The sequence below is a fragment of the Aspergillus tubingensis genome, assembly GCF_013340325.1.
Source record: "Aspergillus tubingensis WU-2223L DNA, scaffold_4, whole genome shotgun sequence".
Classification (NCBI taxonomy): domain Eukaryota; kingdom Fungi; phylum Ascomycota; class Eurotiomycetes; order Eurotiales; family Aspergillaceae; genus Aspergillus; species Aspergillus tubingensis.
In genome coordinates this window covers 1,830,226-1,846,082 of record NW_023336278.1, presented here as the reverse complement: position 1 = coordinate 1,846,082, position 15,857 = coordinate 1,830,226, and the positions used below count along the sequence as shown (strand labels likewise).

Genomic DNA, 15,857 nt, shown 5'->3' with positions numbered 1-15,857 from the left:
GATCCGGATGATCAGTTTATAGTCATGGGTTAGAACGCCACAGACAGTATATTAGTAGATCAGCATGATATGAGGAAGAAATGAGGAAGAAACATCATATCTCCTAAGCACAGAAGTAATGTGTTGTTGTGATGGTTTGCTCTCTAAGCAGAACAAAAGAAAGAGAGCCCCTCCGGGTGCAAACCAAACAAACAACCGCCGCCAGACCGTCTCGAAGCTCCGTCGAAAATTCCCAGAACAGCTTCAGGACAGCGTCGTGGCAGTGTCCCCCATTACTACTTTTCTTAATTCTTCCCGGAACTTTAGTGGAAGGATTTTGTCATCATGTCGTTGTCTATGCCTGGTCCCTCCCAGGCTGGTCTCTTCAAGCCTGGGTATCAGAGGTGAGCGAAGCAAATCCCCCCGTGGTGGAATGTCCCGCCCCTCAGGTCCCTCGAGCATGGCGGGAGTTTCATATCAGGCACCGCCAATCCATGACAATCCGGCGATGATCCGAATCATTGACTAACATCTCGTCCTTCATAGTCATGATGCCGAAGACGGTGCGGTCATCCGCAACATCGAAGCCTGCCAGGCTATCGCTCAGACCGTGCTCACGTCGCTGGGCCCGTACGGTCGCAACAAGATCGTGATTAACCACCTGCAGAAGATGATCCTCACCTCCGATGCCGCTACGATTCTGCGCGAGTTGGACGTTGTGCACCCCGCTGCCAAGTTGCTCGTGATGGCCAGTCAACAGCAGGATGCGGAGATGGGTGACGGCACCAACATGGTCATCATCCTGGCGGGAGAGTTGCTGAAGAAGGCCGAGGAATTGTTGCGGATGGGTTTGAAGACAAGTGATATCACGCAGGGTTATGAGAAGGCTCAGAACTTCGCTCTTCAGGTGTTGGAAGGTGAGTTGTTTTCGGGTTATGCGTTCTATACTTCGTTCAGGGGCTACCGGTCCACTGGCTATCCTGATCGCTTCTCCCGCACTTGCTAACGAATGGGTTCATCTCTAGGCCTCGAGGTTGATCGCCTGCAGGATCTTCGCTCTCAGACTGAACTGAGCAAGGCTCTCCGCACCGTTGTCGCCAGCAAGCAGTCCGGAACCGAAGACATCCTGGCCTCCTTGGTTGCCGAGGCCGTCCTCGCCGTCCTCCCCAAGAACCCCGTCAACTTTAACGTCGATAACGTCCGCGTTGTGAAGATCATGGGTGGTAGCTTGGAACAGTCCCGTGTTGTCAAGGGTATGGTCCTTGGTCGTGAGCCCGATGGTGTGGTCAAGAAGGCACAGAAGGCCAAGGTCGGTGTCTTCAGCTGCCCCATTGACATCTCTCAGACCGAGACCAAGGGTACTGTGCTCCTGAAGAACGCGCAGGAGATGTTGGACTTCTCGAAGGGTGAGGAGGAACGTCTGGAGGCGGCCATCAAGGAGCTGTACGACTCCGGCCTTCGTGTCCTTGTTTGCGGTTCCACGATCGGTGATCTCGCCATGCACTACCTGAACCGTTTCAACATTCTGGTCATCAAGATTTTGTCCAAGTTCGAGCTGCGCCGTCTCTGCCGCGTGGTCGGTGCTACTCCTCTCGCTCGTCTGGGTGCTCCTATGCCCGATGAGATGGGTTCTATCGACATCGTCGAGACCACTGAGATTGGTGGAGACCGTGTCACCGTTTTCCGTCAAGAAGATTCCAACGCTGTTACTCGCACATCTACCATCGTCCTGCGCGGTGCCACCCAGAACCACCTGGATGACGTCGAGCGTGCCATTGACGACGGTGTCAACGCCGTCAAGGCCATCACCAAGGACCCCCGTCTGGTTCCTGGCGCCGGTGCTACCGAGATTCAGCTTGTGGAGAAGATCTCTGCGTTCGCCGATCGCACCCCCGGATTGCCCCAGCACGCTATCCGCAAGTACGCTGAAGCTTTCGAGGTGATCCCTCGTACTCTGGCGGAGTCCGCTGGCTTGGACGCTACTGAGGTTCTCTCTCGTCTCTACACTGCCCACCACCACACGAGTGCCAACGGCGAATCGTCAGAGGAGTCGGAGGAAGAGGGCAGTTCCGAGGAGGAGCCTTACTGGACTACTGGTGTCGATCTGGAGGTGGGACCTTCTTCGACTGGCACTCTGGATACTGTGGATGAAGGTATTCTGGACTTGCTGGCATCTAAGAGCTGGGCCATTAGACTCGCGAGTGAGTCCGCCCGGACAGTCCTCAGTGTCGACCAGATCATCGTTGCTCGACAGGCGGGTGGACCCAAGCCCCCGGGTCCCAACCCCAACTGGGATGAGGACTAAATTTGAGGCGTTGGAGAGCGGTATAATCAATGTGGTCTAAAACTCAAAATGTGATATAGACACGATAATCATGAACATCAACTAACCCGGCATGTCCGGGAGTGTATAATGCTTTTTGTGATAGTAGTGGTAGTAATATTGCTCATGTGGATACTTTGGACCAACTAGGATAAGCCAAATTCGATTATGAATTGGCAGTAGTTGAATGTAACTATGTGTAGATCTTCCATAACAATGATCATCATAGCAAGAGCGTATACTTGTATAAGCAGCAGCACTGATAGGCGGGCGGTCAGTAATATCACGTGATGTGACTGGATTTTCCGGGCCGACGCTCGACTTTCTTTTCCCGCAAAGGCCTTCCTCGAGCAATTCGATATCTTGAGCAGCTTCAATTCCTTGGTCACCCTCCCCTCACGGTCCTACGTCTCTCCCTGTTTCCGTTCCGTTCGCCTTCACCTCCCGTCCATCATGTCCGTTTCCGCCCAGGCCGCAGCTCGCTGCTGCAGACAGATCGTCCGCCCTACCGCTTCTCTGCGCCTTGCTCCCACGACATACCTGTCCCAGCGCACACTCAGCCGGAGATGGCAATCCACTGAGGCGGAGGCTGCTGCTGCTCCTGCCAACCCCAAGATCACCCAGATTGTCGACCAGATCAGCCAATTGACCCTGTTGGAGACAGCCGACCTCGTCTCCACCCTGAAGGTGCGTTGTTTTGCTCCCCCGGACCTGTGTCGCAAACTCCGCATCGTGCCCATTTCAGGCTGTATCCCATCGAGCGTGGTGGATTGACACTCATCGAATCACATTGAACTCGCTACTGACATGTACGTTGTCATTCTAGACCCGCCTGAACATCCCCGACCTCCCCGTTGGCGGTTTCGCCATGGGCGCTGCTCCCGCCGCTCCCGCCGCTGCTGAGGAAGAGGAGGCTGCTCCCGCCCAGCAGGAGAAGACCCTGTTCAACCTGAAGCTCGAGTCCGTTGACGCCTCCTCCAAGGCCAAGGTCATCAAGGAGATCAAGACCCTCCTCGGCCTGTCCCTGGTCGACAGCAAGAAGTTCGTCGAGTCCGTTCCCAAGGTCCTGAAGGAGTCTGTGCCCAAGGAGGAGGCCGAGAAGATCGTGGAGACCCTCAAGGCCGTGGGCGCCAAGGCCACTATGGACTAAACTGGGACCTATATACTACTCTCTGCTTTCGGGGACTTTTTTTAATGCCACCGGGTCACCCTAAGCTTTCATCTTTCCACAACCCCTCTCTCCGTTCTGAGCGGATGAGCGGAGAGGGGGGAAAGGGAAGAGGGAGAGGCTACCTGTGGATGGTCTGGACGTTGTGATTGGACTGCATCTCATCATGCTGGAGTTTTGTCTCGCACCACCCTTTTTTTCTCTATTCCGTCATGTATTGTCTGTGTGTTTTTATCCTATCTCTTTTCTTTTCTCCGTCATATATCTCTTAAGACTGTTCTGATATAAACCGGAAAGCGGGAAAAAGGCGGCGAGTGTACATTATTATCGCATTGAATGGACAATGTTGAAACAAGCTGGAAGGGGATCTTTTTTTTTTTTTTTGGCGTGCAAAGCCCCCACGGGGACGTCATGAGCACTGTGGTAGATCTATTACTTGAACGATGGGTCCTAGGAGAGCTGTGCAACCACCACCTCTCTTATGTTTCGTAGCTATAAGCTCCTTTTCATACAACCAGAGACTCATCCCTCTGAGCCATATCAAACAACTAACTCGTTACAACAACCATCATTACCGATTGCAGTAAAAACCATTGAACCGGCGGGCCAGGAACGAACCATGAGAATTTCCCTGCGGAGCCACGGCGAGCACTCGACTTTGAACTCCGCCCGGCGAACTGTACAGTTAACCCAACTTCGCCTTCATTACGTCGTCGCCTTGCACCTTCTATATTGCCATTTAAATTTCTATTTCAGCACCAATGAGAAGTGCAATGGTGCTTTATTGTGGTTATTGTCGTTTCTACAATTTAGTGTGCTGCCCAGCTACTGTAATTAGATATCGAGATTGAATGATGTACACTTTTGGTGATTATATATTTGAACATCTTACTAGCTGTGGTTGAATGTCCAAGCACTACAGGATCTGTATGATCGTACGATTACTACCAATTTCCACAACTTGATAGTATTAGCACTAGTAGACATGGCGTACAAAGAGCGTGGCAACTACTAGTAGTGAAGATAGAAATCACGTAGTATTACCATGATTACATCGTGTTGCCGATGTTTCAATCGAAGTTCAAAACTTTACTACCGGTTTAGATGATAGCAATCTATAATACTAGTATTACGAATCCAGAATCTAGCCAACTACAATCACTAGTAGGGGAGAGATGGGGCATATGCAACATTTGGACGTCTTTATATATACTAATACTATGTATTGACCTTTGTATCTCTTTGCAGCAATGACTGGTGACATGTATAGTTTCCTGTCTAATCCTTGCATCAACATAGATATCAACTAACAGCCTGCATCTCTTTCACCTGAGTGCCCTATCCAAACTCCATATCTCATCAATATAACCTAGTAACAGTATCATATATAACCTTTCATAGCCATCTTTCCAGAAGCCATATTCGAGTGAAGATATCATGGAAGAAAAAGAGATAATGATATGCAAGCGGGCGAGGGGAGAGAGAGGAAAGAACACTGGAGGGGAGAAGAAAAGAAAAGAAGGGACAAGAAGCAGATCAAACCAATCCGTAAGATTCCCGACCAGCGCTGCGTTCACTCATTGATCCGTACCCTATTCAACCTCGCTGACATGTCACCTCCGTCGACCCTTGCCTTTCCCCTTTCCCCTGGTCTTGAGTTCGACGAATCCTAATTCCTTAAGACCCTCTGTGAGACGTGATGAGTCTCGCATTCCGGGAAAGTCTTTGGCAGGGTACACGCGAAACGGATCAGACCATACTTCAGCAAGGACGGGCATCGATTGACCTGTGTCCTCAACGAGGCCCCAATTCATAAGCCGGAACTGTAAGCGGTACAGTCCAGCTGTACGTACGGAGAGATCGGAGAATATGAAGAATGCTGCGGGCTGTTGGGCTCCCTTGGAGGTTGATGGAGCAAGTTGAACTCATCGTTCCGGTAGGTGAAAATCAAATGTTGATGGATGATTTGGGGCAGTTGTTGGATCAGGGTCTTCATCGACAAAGAAAGGCGAGACAAATGCTTTGCCCGAAAGCAATGGTGTAGATTGGCCGGGAGCAGTTCCGAGACGATCCTCTCGAAGGGCACTATCACCATCCATGTCGGACGAAATCGATCCTCGCGTTTCGGGAACCAGGAAGCAGCCAACGGTAAAGCGCGGGTCTTGGAGGATATCGATATCATCTGATGTGCTGGAGTCAAAGTCCGTTAATAGCAGCTGTAGAATTGGAGGTGGGTCTACAGGGCGGCGGTCTCGGTCTCCGGCACCACAAGCCCGGGCTGCGAGGGGCTGTTGTCGAATGAAGAGGTGATGCCGTGATGTCGTGGAGGTTCTTCGTGGCGGAGGTGATGGAGTTGGAGAATGGTGAAGCAACCTTTCAAACCCAGAAGGCATGCTGGACGTGGTGTGCCGCTGATGCTGTTGTGCCTGGGGTTTTATGGGTGGTGCGAGCGCAGGATACATTGCTGAGCTCTCCTCTGAGTGAACGGGGCTTGGAAAGGTCGCCGAGCTGCTACTGTACCTGTATAAATCCTATTAGCATAATAGTTCCCAAGGGAGTTACGAAGCACCACAGCTCGAGGCGAAATAGCGGGAGTATGCACATTTGACCACGATGATGGTATCATAACTCCAGGCAGATAAGACTAGGGCCTTTTTTTGAAGAAAGAAAGGGGTTTATACTGAGACTCCACATCATTTGTCCGCGTCCCGGAAATAGAACCAATAGAACCGCGACTGTAACTGGGGGAATCCTGATAAGGGCTAGAGACAGAGGCTGAAGCAGAGGCATACTCCGCGCCTCTCATGGCATTTGACCTTTGGGCCCCATACTGAGGATAGACACTATGATTGGCAACCGGTATTGGCGAAGGGTTAAATTTGGGGTCTGCGAAGCTGTCCCAAGTTCTGCCGTGATAAGGAGCCCTGGAGTTTGATGCAGGATGCACATAAGTCGGAGCGTAGCCCTGATTGTCAGGATAGAGGAAGCGTGGGGGATCTTCCAGAGTGTGGAATCGATTTGGCATCGTCAACATCTGGTGATCGTCACCAGCGGCGTAGGATCTTGCATCCGACGGTTGACCACTGGATGCGGGATACATCCATTGCGGTAGCGGGGTTCGAGACATCTATGCAATTTGTGCGGACGTTTGGGGGTCCGTACAATTTTTTCTTTCTTCTAGGACTTGCTCTCGCTGTAAAGGGCCAAAAGCTGATCTCCCGTTGTGTTCGCGGGCTAGGCATCCACAATAGGGAACGCCAAAATGGTCAAGCAAGGTTTGGTCAACTTAGAAGAAAAGGTGGAATGAGGCCCGATATGGGAAGAACAATCGACAGGGGTCAGAAGCCCGCTGGGACAAATTGGCCATGTACTACGTAACGGTATACCCAGCGCCAAAGATTTTCCAGAGTTCACAGGTTAACTGTGTGCGGTAGGTTTTAAGATGCTTCCTTTAAGGCCAAAGGTGCAAATAACATGACCTGACGTGGGCGGTTGTTCCAACCTACCGAAGTAGCTGGCTGAGGTGATATGCATATGTTAGCTCTCTTTGATGATTCTCAAAGGCAGACCACAAAGCAATTGTCTGAGGAGGGTCCCGAAGCACGGAAAAAGGTAGTCAAGACGAAGGAGGAAAAAGAAAAGGGGACTGCCCACCTCTGCCCAACCAGATCGTAGCACGACTCACACCGGCGCGCAAGTAGCGGCAAGGCAAGCAACTGGAGTAGTGACCCTGTAGAAACGTGAAGTAAGCGTGTCTGATGACCACCCCAGATGGAGGAAGAATGGCCAGGAGCGTGGTACTAACCCTAAGCCAAGCAGTAAAATACCAAGTGTTTATTGGCACTCTATAGTTGCCTGTGGCCGTGCAAGAAAAGAAATGGATCTGGGGAAACGGGTTGGTCGATGCTTTTGTGAGAGCCTGTGCGTGCCCACTGCGTATGTGTGTGGCATTGTGAAAAATTCAGACATGCAGCAACACTGCGTCCCTGACAGGATCCGGCCGTGTATATCCCCGAATCTTAGAAATCTTTACTCCAGCATGAGTTTCTCCGATATCCCAATTTTCCCGTATTTAACAAAAGAAGCGTAGGTTTTGCTAGTGCCCAGTGTGTTGGTCTGTACACTGTCCGGAACTTTGCGCGACCATCGCAATTACTAGTAAGGTTCCAGTAGACGAGCCACTTCTGTTATGGGTCCCTTTGGGTTCTGCAGACGACGCAGTATGACGGCCCTGCGAAAAATCATTGGCCAAAGCAATAAAAGACTGACCCTGGTATGCCGTGGGCATCTCGTATTCGTCGAAGTGGTAAGCAGTATCTTAAGGAGGGACTATCTTCCTTGCGATGGCCAATAACGGAATAGGATCCCGTATATGCAACGAATCGCTTGCTAAGTGCCTAGTAAAAGGCGTGAACTGTGTTTACCAAGGCGCCCAATTATTACCCACTTCCCGGGGAACTAGGGCGATCTGCTGCCGAAGGATTTAATTTTTAAATGCGCGATGATCTGGAAGCCCAGCAGGAACCATCATCGGGTGAGATGTTCGACTCCGTGAGCCAGGTTCCAACGAGTGAGCAGCGACAAGCCAGGAAAGAACAGGGAATAAAAGCGCAGATCGAGTATAATCGACCAGTTGATTGGCAAGAATATAATTCCATGTACGCCGTAAGCCGTGCAGTTCAGATTGCTGGGATCGCTATCCGTGGTCGCTATCATCGTTAGATACTCTGCAGCCCGTCCACGCAATGCAACTAGATGGGCCTCCAGCAGCTGATCGGTGCAAGGAATAAATGGTCTATACTGATGATTTGCGAGCCTCGGCGTTCCCGGCACAGACCTGTCCTGCAGCTCGGAAAAGAAGTAGGAAAAAGGAAGATGGTGCTGCAAGATTCGTAGAGAAACGGCTAGAAGACTGTATAGTGGAGTCCAGATCTGGACGCTCACCGTTGTTTTTCAACTATCGACCATATACAGAGCACTATTCCTGGAAGGGTGTGGTGATAGATGTCGCCCATGAACCCCCGGGACAATTATTGAGCTTGGTCCAAGGGCCATTGACCGCAAAAGCCGGACACGGCCGTCGGGGATCTTTCCGTACGCTAGGCGAATACGGCTGTTCAGCTGCTTAGTGTCGGGACTGCGAACTCCATCCGACAATGTTCAGGTTACTTTTGCGCCCACGTCTTTAGCATGAAACCAGGGCCCTGCATACTGAGCTTGTTGCATGCCTAAGCCAGGAGCACCTTTAACAGAGCAAACAAGGACGAATATGGAGTATGGTGGTGGGCGTGTCCAGCCCCCGTTCTCCCAGGACCGCGAGTATTGCCGATTTGTCATTGCTGGTCGTGGATACCGGGGTCTTTTGCACGGGCCGTTTCGAATCTAAGACTATTTTATAGTGAGCTTTTCTCCGCAACAACCATCGAATTCGCTGATCATTACTGGTCCAGAAGGACACCGGACCACAAATGATAAAACGAGCGGGCCAATTGGTCAGATAATTTGCAATAACGGAACTACACAGGAGGAAAGAAGAAGGGAGGTGAGCTGGCTTACTTCTGGTGGGGACCTCAAAAATCACTTCCAATTCTGATCTCAGTGAAGCCCGAGAACCCCGTTGGGTGCGCTCCGGATTTCCTGTAGTGAGATCCTGGGACATACTCATTCACAAATTGTGGCTAAGGTACAAGGTATGATGCCTATCCTTGCAATGGAAATGGAAGATCGATCGGTGGTCACCGCCACATATCACACTGGATGTTTCATCTCAGCTGATTTGTGTTATCGTAACCCCCTCTGGTGCTGCGGGGAAGAAATCCAAGTCGGCGACAGAAGTACTTTTCGTGCATTAGCCCTGTAACAACTGTTCACCATTCCCTCTTGAATGGACGGGCTACTGTATGTGTGGTTGCCTTGCCGACAACCATGAATGATGTGTCACATCCTTGACTGTTGGATGACTTGATCGATGGCCAGAGTTGGCTGGATGCTGATGAGTCAACAACCACCGTCAGACAGATGGAACTATTACCGAGTACCGACACGCCTATGCAGCGTTCTATTTCCCGGAATCCGGGTGTGCCTCATGCACACTAAGGGTATCCAGTGTCCACACCTTTCTGTGTTCCTACCCAGGCAGTCATGGGTCTGGCCTTTTGGAATCCCGGAAGCTGCAATTGCAGTGCAGTGGCTAGTGTGTAGATTGGGTGCTACGGCGATGATCCTGTTCGTGCGTCATGACCGTCCACAGGTAGTGCATAATCGTGAGCTTCTTGCTTATTCCCAGAGGAGTTTCCTCCGGGGGAGAATATCCTCCACTTTGTTTTTTTTTTTTCCCATCGCCGATATGAATATTCTCTTAGTTGGAACAAATGGAGACATGGCCCGGACGCTGAGGTCGGATGCCAATTAACGCTGCGCGTTGCCAGCCACACTCCATTTGCCTGTAGAAGGCAACTAGGACGGAGAACCCGTGTAAGAAGCGAGTCACGGAGATACTCCTTGAGTAAACTATCGCCAGAGGCAACCAAAAGAAAAAGATTTGTCAGGAACCGAAGGTATTATTCGACCAGCAGTCTGCACGCATGCGGTTCATTTCAAAGGAAGGCTGGAAATGAGTGAGTGACTTACGGGGAAAGAAGGCGTTTCTCCGATTGGGCCCTGGGAAAAGTCCGTGGGAATCGGAGATCTCCAGTTTGCAAGAGAGCGGAGGAGTTGCTGCGATCTCGTCGACCTGTCGATTGCCGCATTACGAAAAGGAAGGGGGGATCAAGTGACTTGGCCCAACGTTCGCCTTCCGCCGCCGTATAGCAGCAACTGCTCCCGGCAACCCAACCGCAATATTCTCCTCCAGCCAGCTCAAGCTTCCCTTCACCATTCCCACGCATCTTAATTAGCCACCCGCCAATCCTACTAAAAGCCGTTCCATATGGAATGGTACTGTATCTACCTACGGATATGACAAATCATGATACATGAAGAGGAAATAACACCAGGCAAGTTGATACCAATAGAGTGTGGGAATGCGGCCACTAAATTTTAGACAAACCTTACCTATAGACATACTACCTAACTAACTAACAAGTATTTGCCCTCCGGTCTCACCGGATGATTTGAGTGCCCAAGGTTCTGGCCGAAGTACGGGCCGCCCGCCTCGCGTCGAGACAGCCTTTGGGCTCTACACGCCAGCGATACTTTGGGTTCTGAAAATCTCCCTGGACGGCTCATGCAAGAATGCCTTCGTTATGGACCACAGCATACAATCGGGAAGATCAAGATTATGGATCGATGCTTTATGTCTTCGTTGGGGCCGTTTCTTGGAGAAAAAGCAAAAGAGCACACCGAATCCTGGACGCATCAGCTCCCCTGCTAGGGCGACGTGGAAGCCTCGATCGCGAACTAATGGCGCAACCCTGCAAGAAAAGAAGATCTTCGAAATCTTACGGGTCGATGGATTATCGACCTTCCTATTTAGTCTAATAATCTGCGTCGACAAAGGGCTGCTGCGAGCAAGGGAGCCAGGATACCCTGACTCTCAAAGCTGACAAGCTTGCCTTGGCTTTCAGTCGTCCGCACTGACCTTGCACCTGAACCTAGGATATCCTGGCTGTCTCTTCGTTTTGTCTTGCGGTACCCTGCGTGTGCTCTTAGCGCGGGCCACAGCAACTTGCACACCTGAAACTACTCCGAACAGAAAGGATAATCCTTGTCTAGGAGGGCGTTTGTATTGTACGTACGCTTTGGATCAAATTGGCAATCCGTACACACACGGAAGATGTCTTCATATAATCAATTGTCTCAGCATAATACCCAAACTTATCCTTGAAAATGTGAGTCAACCGCTACCAATACACTTACGACCTTACGGCATGTTGTGTGGGGTGTAGACGTGACAGCCAGAGACCGCTCGAAATCCTGTTGCATTGATAGGGCACTAGAGAAGGTAGCAATCCTACCAGAGACTCTTTGGAATCAGTGACCAGATCGTGCTGCAGGCTACCCAAACGGTGAAGAGTAAACTTATGTTGTGCGAGAAACATATCAGCAATCGGTATTCTACCAGCCTGCTTCGTGTCTTGAGGGTTTGCTCACCTAAACCGTCATTGTGGTGACACGGAAAACTGACGTAATATGAGACAGGAAGTTGCAAGGGGCTTCAGCTCACCTGCCAGATAATGTTATCTGACATTGAGCAGGCGGTAGAGCACACGATCAAACCATGGGACCATGTCTCGCCCATTGTCCACTTGAATGGTATTGACGTGGCTTACTTAACATGAAGCCGTACTCTCGGACTTGGCCGACAGCATGGTTCTTTGCTGGTGATAGTGCATCACGTTCGGGCTCTCCGTTGGAACAGTATGTAGACTTAGCAGATGCTAGTTGCATTGCATAGTCTCTGCCACTGAGGTTGAGAGATTGTGGTCATGCGAGATGAGGACTGCTAAGGATGATGCTGGCTTCCCCAGCTTCTTAGCTGGCTAAGCATAACCTTCTGCTATGTTAGCAAGAGAGTGTATCACGAATCGCTGTGGCTATGCTGAACATGCCTGCCAAGCTGCATACATAGACTATGCAATAGATGCTATTAGCATGCAAGTTTGATAGCTACTTCCCATAGCAAAATATAGCATTAGCTTCCGAGCATAGGGGGGAATAAGGCCGTAATGCGGACACACTTTGCAAGATGCAATATCCGACAGAGCTAATATGGGCTTCTTCCAGGAAAGTCTTCGATAGTAATTGCCGGAAAAGCATCGTATCAGAAAGAGGCTATTTGTGCTGCGCAAGTACTTCGAGCTCAATGCTTATGTACACCAGTGACCAAAAAGAGAAGCAATTATAGCATGAGGTCCGGACTTGGATCTTCCTCGATGTAATAATGCATAGACGCATTTCCAATAAAAGATATCAGATCACCTTGAGAAGTTGGCGCCGTATCACCATGAAGAGAGACTGTGGTGATCGCCTCAATACCAGATCGCGCTCGTGCAGCCCGTGACTCTATGCGACTCTCAATAGGCCCGTCGCTTGGTCCAACGTATACAGCGATGAGCTGGCCATAGACACGATCCCACGCAATCATATGCTCGGTCTCTTCCCAAGGATTATCATAGCTTGGATCCTGATCATGTGGACATCTGGCTCTCCTTGCCAAACGACCAAGCTGCATCACATGAATGGAGCGTTCGAGAGGGGATCCACTCCTATCGCAGCTGACACGGACTAAACCTAGCGTTGAAGGTGTCCAAGACTCAGTGCCCTCTTTTCCAGCAGACGGAGAGGCCCCCGAACACTGAACTGGAGAATACTGGGGAAACCAGGCATACTCCTCATCCTGGCCTTCAGTTGATGGCAAAGATACAGGGATAATGTCTCCCTCGTGTTCTTCGAGCAGTTCTGCAATCTTCCCGAGATCTGTCGCTGACCTGGAGCATCCGGAGGCGTTAATTTCGGTAATCAATCGTGCAACGCTCTCATAGCCTGTGCTGTCACCATCGATATTGAAGAGCGGTAAATCAGATATTATCGAGTGCGGATCGCTTATATTCGTGTGAAAGGGGCCTTCAGAATCCCAACTAAGACCCAGCTTGTGCTCGATCTGTATTAGTTGGGCCTCAAGAAGCTTCAAGTACTCTTTCTCACCTGCCATTCGAGGCAATAGGGGACCAATAACTTCTGACTCAAGCAGTGTGTTGACATCTTTGAACTCGGATATACCAGGAAGCATTCCCTGGGAGTGTTTCGACACTTCCTGCAAGTAATCCATAGCTTGGACAACATCACCACTTTCCGTCAGAGTCACTATACAAGAGTACATACATTGGTACATTTCAGGAGAAGTGCTTGGCGAAAGTCTCCACATCGCTTGCTTCCATACTTCAGACAGAAGGTCTTTGCTCCGCAGTTTCGCGAGTAAGCAAAGGTAATGCCCACGATGCATGGCTGGGCCGGCAGAATCGCCCCAGGACAACAGATCGTGAAGGGTTTTCTTCCTTCGTTGTTTACCTCCCTCGATCAACTCCAGTATCGCGCTCGTATCAATAGTAACCTCACGGAAGCTCTGATAGTGAAGGGCATTGAGGAGCGCATTCACTAGAGATTTACTTGCGAGGCTGTCCATGGGCCACAGGCCAACGGAAAGGTACCCGTCCAAAAACCTTTCAAGAGCCGGCGCAGACAATGAGAGTGCAGCATAGTACATCCCCAGAAAGTATAGATTACTCGTACGCGGTAGTCCCAGCCTCTCCAGTCTTGTGATGATAGCATTGAGCGCCGAGAGAATCTCGCCGTAGGAATTCTTTCGCTGGCAACGATTCAACGCTTGCGCTAAAAGGGCGCAGGATTGTGTCTGTAAAAGTAGACTGCCTTCTACTTCATTGACAGTTCTTTCAATGAGTACCTGCAAGTGACGCAGGTTTCGGACGTCATGTTTCAGGGCTTTGAACAACGCGATTTCATCGGGGTTTTGTGGCTGTCGACCAGAAGAGCTCCAAAAAGGTGGTGGTAGAGATACCAAAGGCCAATCACCGAGAAATATGTCCGAGAGGTGTTTGTCAAGCTCCGGATTGGAGACGTCATTGTGGGAAGGTTTCGTGGTACCTGTCAGAGCGAACCTGACCAGGTGGGACGGAGTGGGCTCGGTATATGAAGCTCTCGAGTTGACGTCGATGGAGACATGGCGGCACAGCGATGGTGATATATAGAAAGACCTCAATGCTCGCCGCCGTGATAGCACACACAAATGAGAGTATAGTGACATAGATTTCGACTACTTCTAGGCATCAAGGACACAGACAAATGACACAGTGGAGGCGGTATTCAATGGCATACCAGTGATAATCCGGGGTTGGGAAAGTGGAGATGGCAGCGGGTCGATAAAGCATAATAACACCCGGCAATCCACCAGGGGCAAGGCGGTCAGCATGGCGGTGGACCATGGCGTAACTGCAACTCCGATCCGGAATCGAGGCTTCAGTCCTTCAGTCAGAAACCGACCATCGTTTGCTTCTCACATCACCATTAAACTCGAGGTTTCTAACACCCGACTTTTTTTTTTTACGAACTTACCTCAGAAGGGATTTCTTGGAGCCTTACACACTCCTTTCCATTTGCAGCATGCCCGCCGAGCAGTCTGCGGCCAGCCCTTCTGGCGCCAAGGAAATGCCCAAGCAATCCGCAGAGAATGTCCAAGCCGGCGATGATCGCAAGGAACCTACATCACCTTCAAAAGAGAAGACACAGGGGGAATCAGGAGGAGAGGCTAGCGTAAATGACGCCAGCACCGACAAAAAAGACGATGATGCTGCCTCAAGAGCGCGCCAAAGACAAGAAAGATTCAAGGCTCTCCAAGCTCGCGCAGTAAGTTCATGGTAGCGAAGGGCCACTGTACGCTATGTTCGTACTGACTTCATTTTAGAAAACTGCTACTGAGCGGAATTTGAAAGAAACGGCTGCCGAAACACAGCGTCTCGCAACCGATCCGTCGCTGCTTTCTTCGCTCTCTCGCAAACATGCTTTCGCATCGCATAACCTTCTCAAGGCTGACACCGAAGCCGCTGGTGAGGATTTTGAACGCAAGCGTGCATGGGACTGGACTGTCGATGAGTCCGAAAAATGGGATAAGCGCATGGAAAAGAAGCAGCGTCATCGGGACAATGTCGCATTCCAGGACTACACCCAAGATGCGAAAAAGGTGTACAAGAGACAGCTGCGGGAAGTACAGCCTGATCTCGAAACCTACGAGAGGGAGAAGATGGCAGCGATTGAAAAAGCTGCTGCCAATGGCGATCTCGAGATCGTTGAGACCAACGACGGTGAAATGATCGCCGTCGATAAGAATGGCTCTTTCTACTCTACTGCTGACAGTGTTGGCTTTACGGAGAACAAGCCCGACAGAGCTGCTGTTGACAAGCTTGTGGATAACCTTCGGAAAGCTGAGGAAGTCCGACTTAAGAAGCGGAGGGACCGCCGCGGAGACGACGACGGCGACGTCACTTACATCAACGAAAAGAACAAGCAGTTCAACCAAAAATTGTCGAGATTCTATAACAAGGTGCGTTCTTACTTTGTTAATTGTCAAAAGCCCTAGCTAATGCCTTCCAGTACACTACGGAAATTCGCGACAGCTTCGAGCGTGGTACGATGATCTGATTTACGCCAAGAAAATTTGAATCTGCAGGACAGTTCAAACGTACAGTAGCCTTGCAAAAAAACCTGCATGACAGCAACTTGATGTGTGCGTTTCGTCAAATTTCGTTTCTCTGCACCTCGTTCCGGACTATACTGGACAAATGCAAAGAAGGTCGCCGACGAATTCCCCTTGCAGGGTCCTCCACCCTGCTTGACGAAGTTGGCATCCAGTTATAGCACATACGAGCCGCACAT

The 15,857-nt window shown here is 50.4% G+C and overlaps 6 protein-coding genes across 6 annotated transcripts; 3 read left to right on the top strand and 3 right to left on the bottom strand.

Moving 5' to 3' along the window:
* Positions 1-324: 324 nt before the first annotated feature.
* On the top strand, positions 325-2,284 carry AtWU_03147 (chaperonin-containing T-complex subunit CCT8; the record flags this gene model as incomplete). Its single annotated transcript, XM_035498260.1, has 3 exons — positions 325-383; positions 526-896; positions 1,005-2,284. The coding sequence occupies 3 exons, from the start codon at positions 325-327 to the stop codon at positions 2,282-2,284; spliced, it is 1,710 nt and encodes a 569-aa protein (XP_035354153.1).
* A 471-nt stretch (positions 2,285-2,755) lies between these two features.
* On the top strand, positions 2,756-3,452 carry AtWU_03146 (mitochondrial 54S ribosomal protein bL12m; the record flags this gene model as incomplete). Its single annotated transcript, XM_035498259.1, has 2 exons — positions 2,756-2,989; positions 3,129-3,452. 2 exons carry the CDS (start codon positions 2,756-2,758, stop codon positions 3,450-3,452), a joined length of 558 nt encoding a protein of 185 aa, XP_035354152.1.
* A 1,943-nt stretch (positions 3,453-5,395) lies between these two features.
* On the bottom strand, positions 5,396-6,597 carry AtWU_03145 (velvet factor protein; the record flags this gene model as incomplete). The annotated part of the gene is made up of 2 exons (XM_035498258.1): positions 5,396-5,990; positions 6,152-6,597. The coding sequence occupies 2 exons, from the start codon at positions 6,595-6,597 to the stop codon at positions 5,396-5,398; spliced, it is 1,041 nt and encodes a 346-aa protein (XP_035354151.1).
* A 4,343-nt stretch (positions 6,598-10,940) lies between these two features.
* AtWU_03144 (uncharacterized protein) lies at positions 10,941-11,393 on the bottom strand (the record flags this gene model as incomplete). Its single annotated transcript, XM_035498257.1, has 3 exons — positions 10,941-11,150; positions 11,207-11,248; positions 11,328-11,393. 3 exons carry the CDS (start codon positions 11,391-11,393, stop codon positions 10,941-10,943), a joined length of 318 nt encoding a protein of 105 aa, XP_035354150.1.
* A 916-nt stretch (positions 11,394-12,309) lies between these two features.
* On the bottom strand, positions 12,310-14,410 carry AtWU_03143 (uncharacterized protein; the record flags this gene model as incomplete). The annotated part of the gene is made up of 2 exons (XM_035498256.1): positions 12,310-14,086; positions 14,304-14,410. The coding sequence occupies 2 exons, from the start codon at positions 14,408-14,410 to the stop codon at positions 12,310-12,312; spliced, it is 1,884 nt and encodes a 627-aa protein (XP_035354149.1).
* Positions 14,411-14,588: 178 nt separating this feature from the next.
* On the top strand, positions 14,589-15,623 carry AtWU_03142 (pre-mRNA-splicing factor SYF2; the record flags this gene model as incomplete). Its single annotated transcript, XM_035498255.1, has 3 exons — positions 14,589-14,831; positions 14,890-15,525; positions 15,576-15,623. 3 exons carry the CDS (start codon positions 14,589-14,591, stop codon positions 15,621-15,623), a joined length of 927 nt encoding a protein of 308 aa, XP_035354148.1.
* Positions 15,624-15,857: the final 234 nt, after the last annotated feature.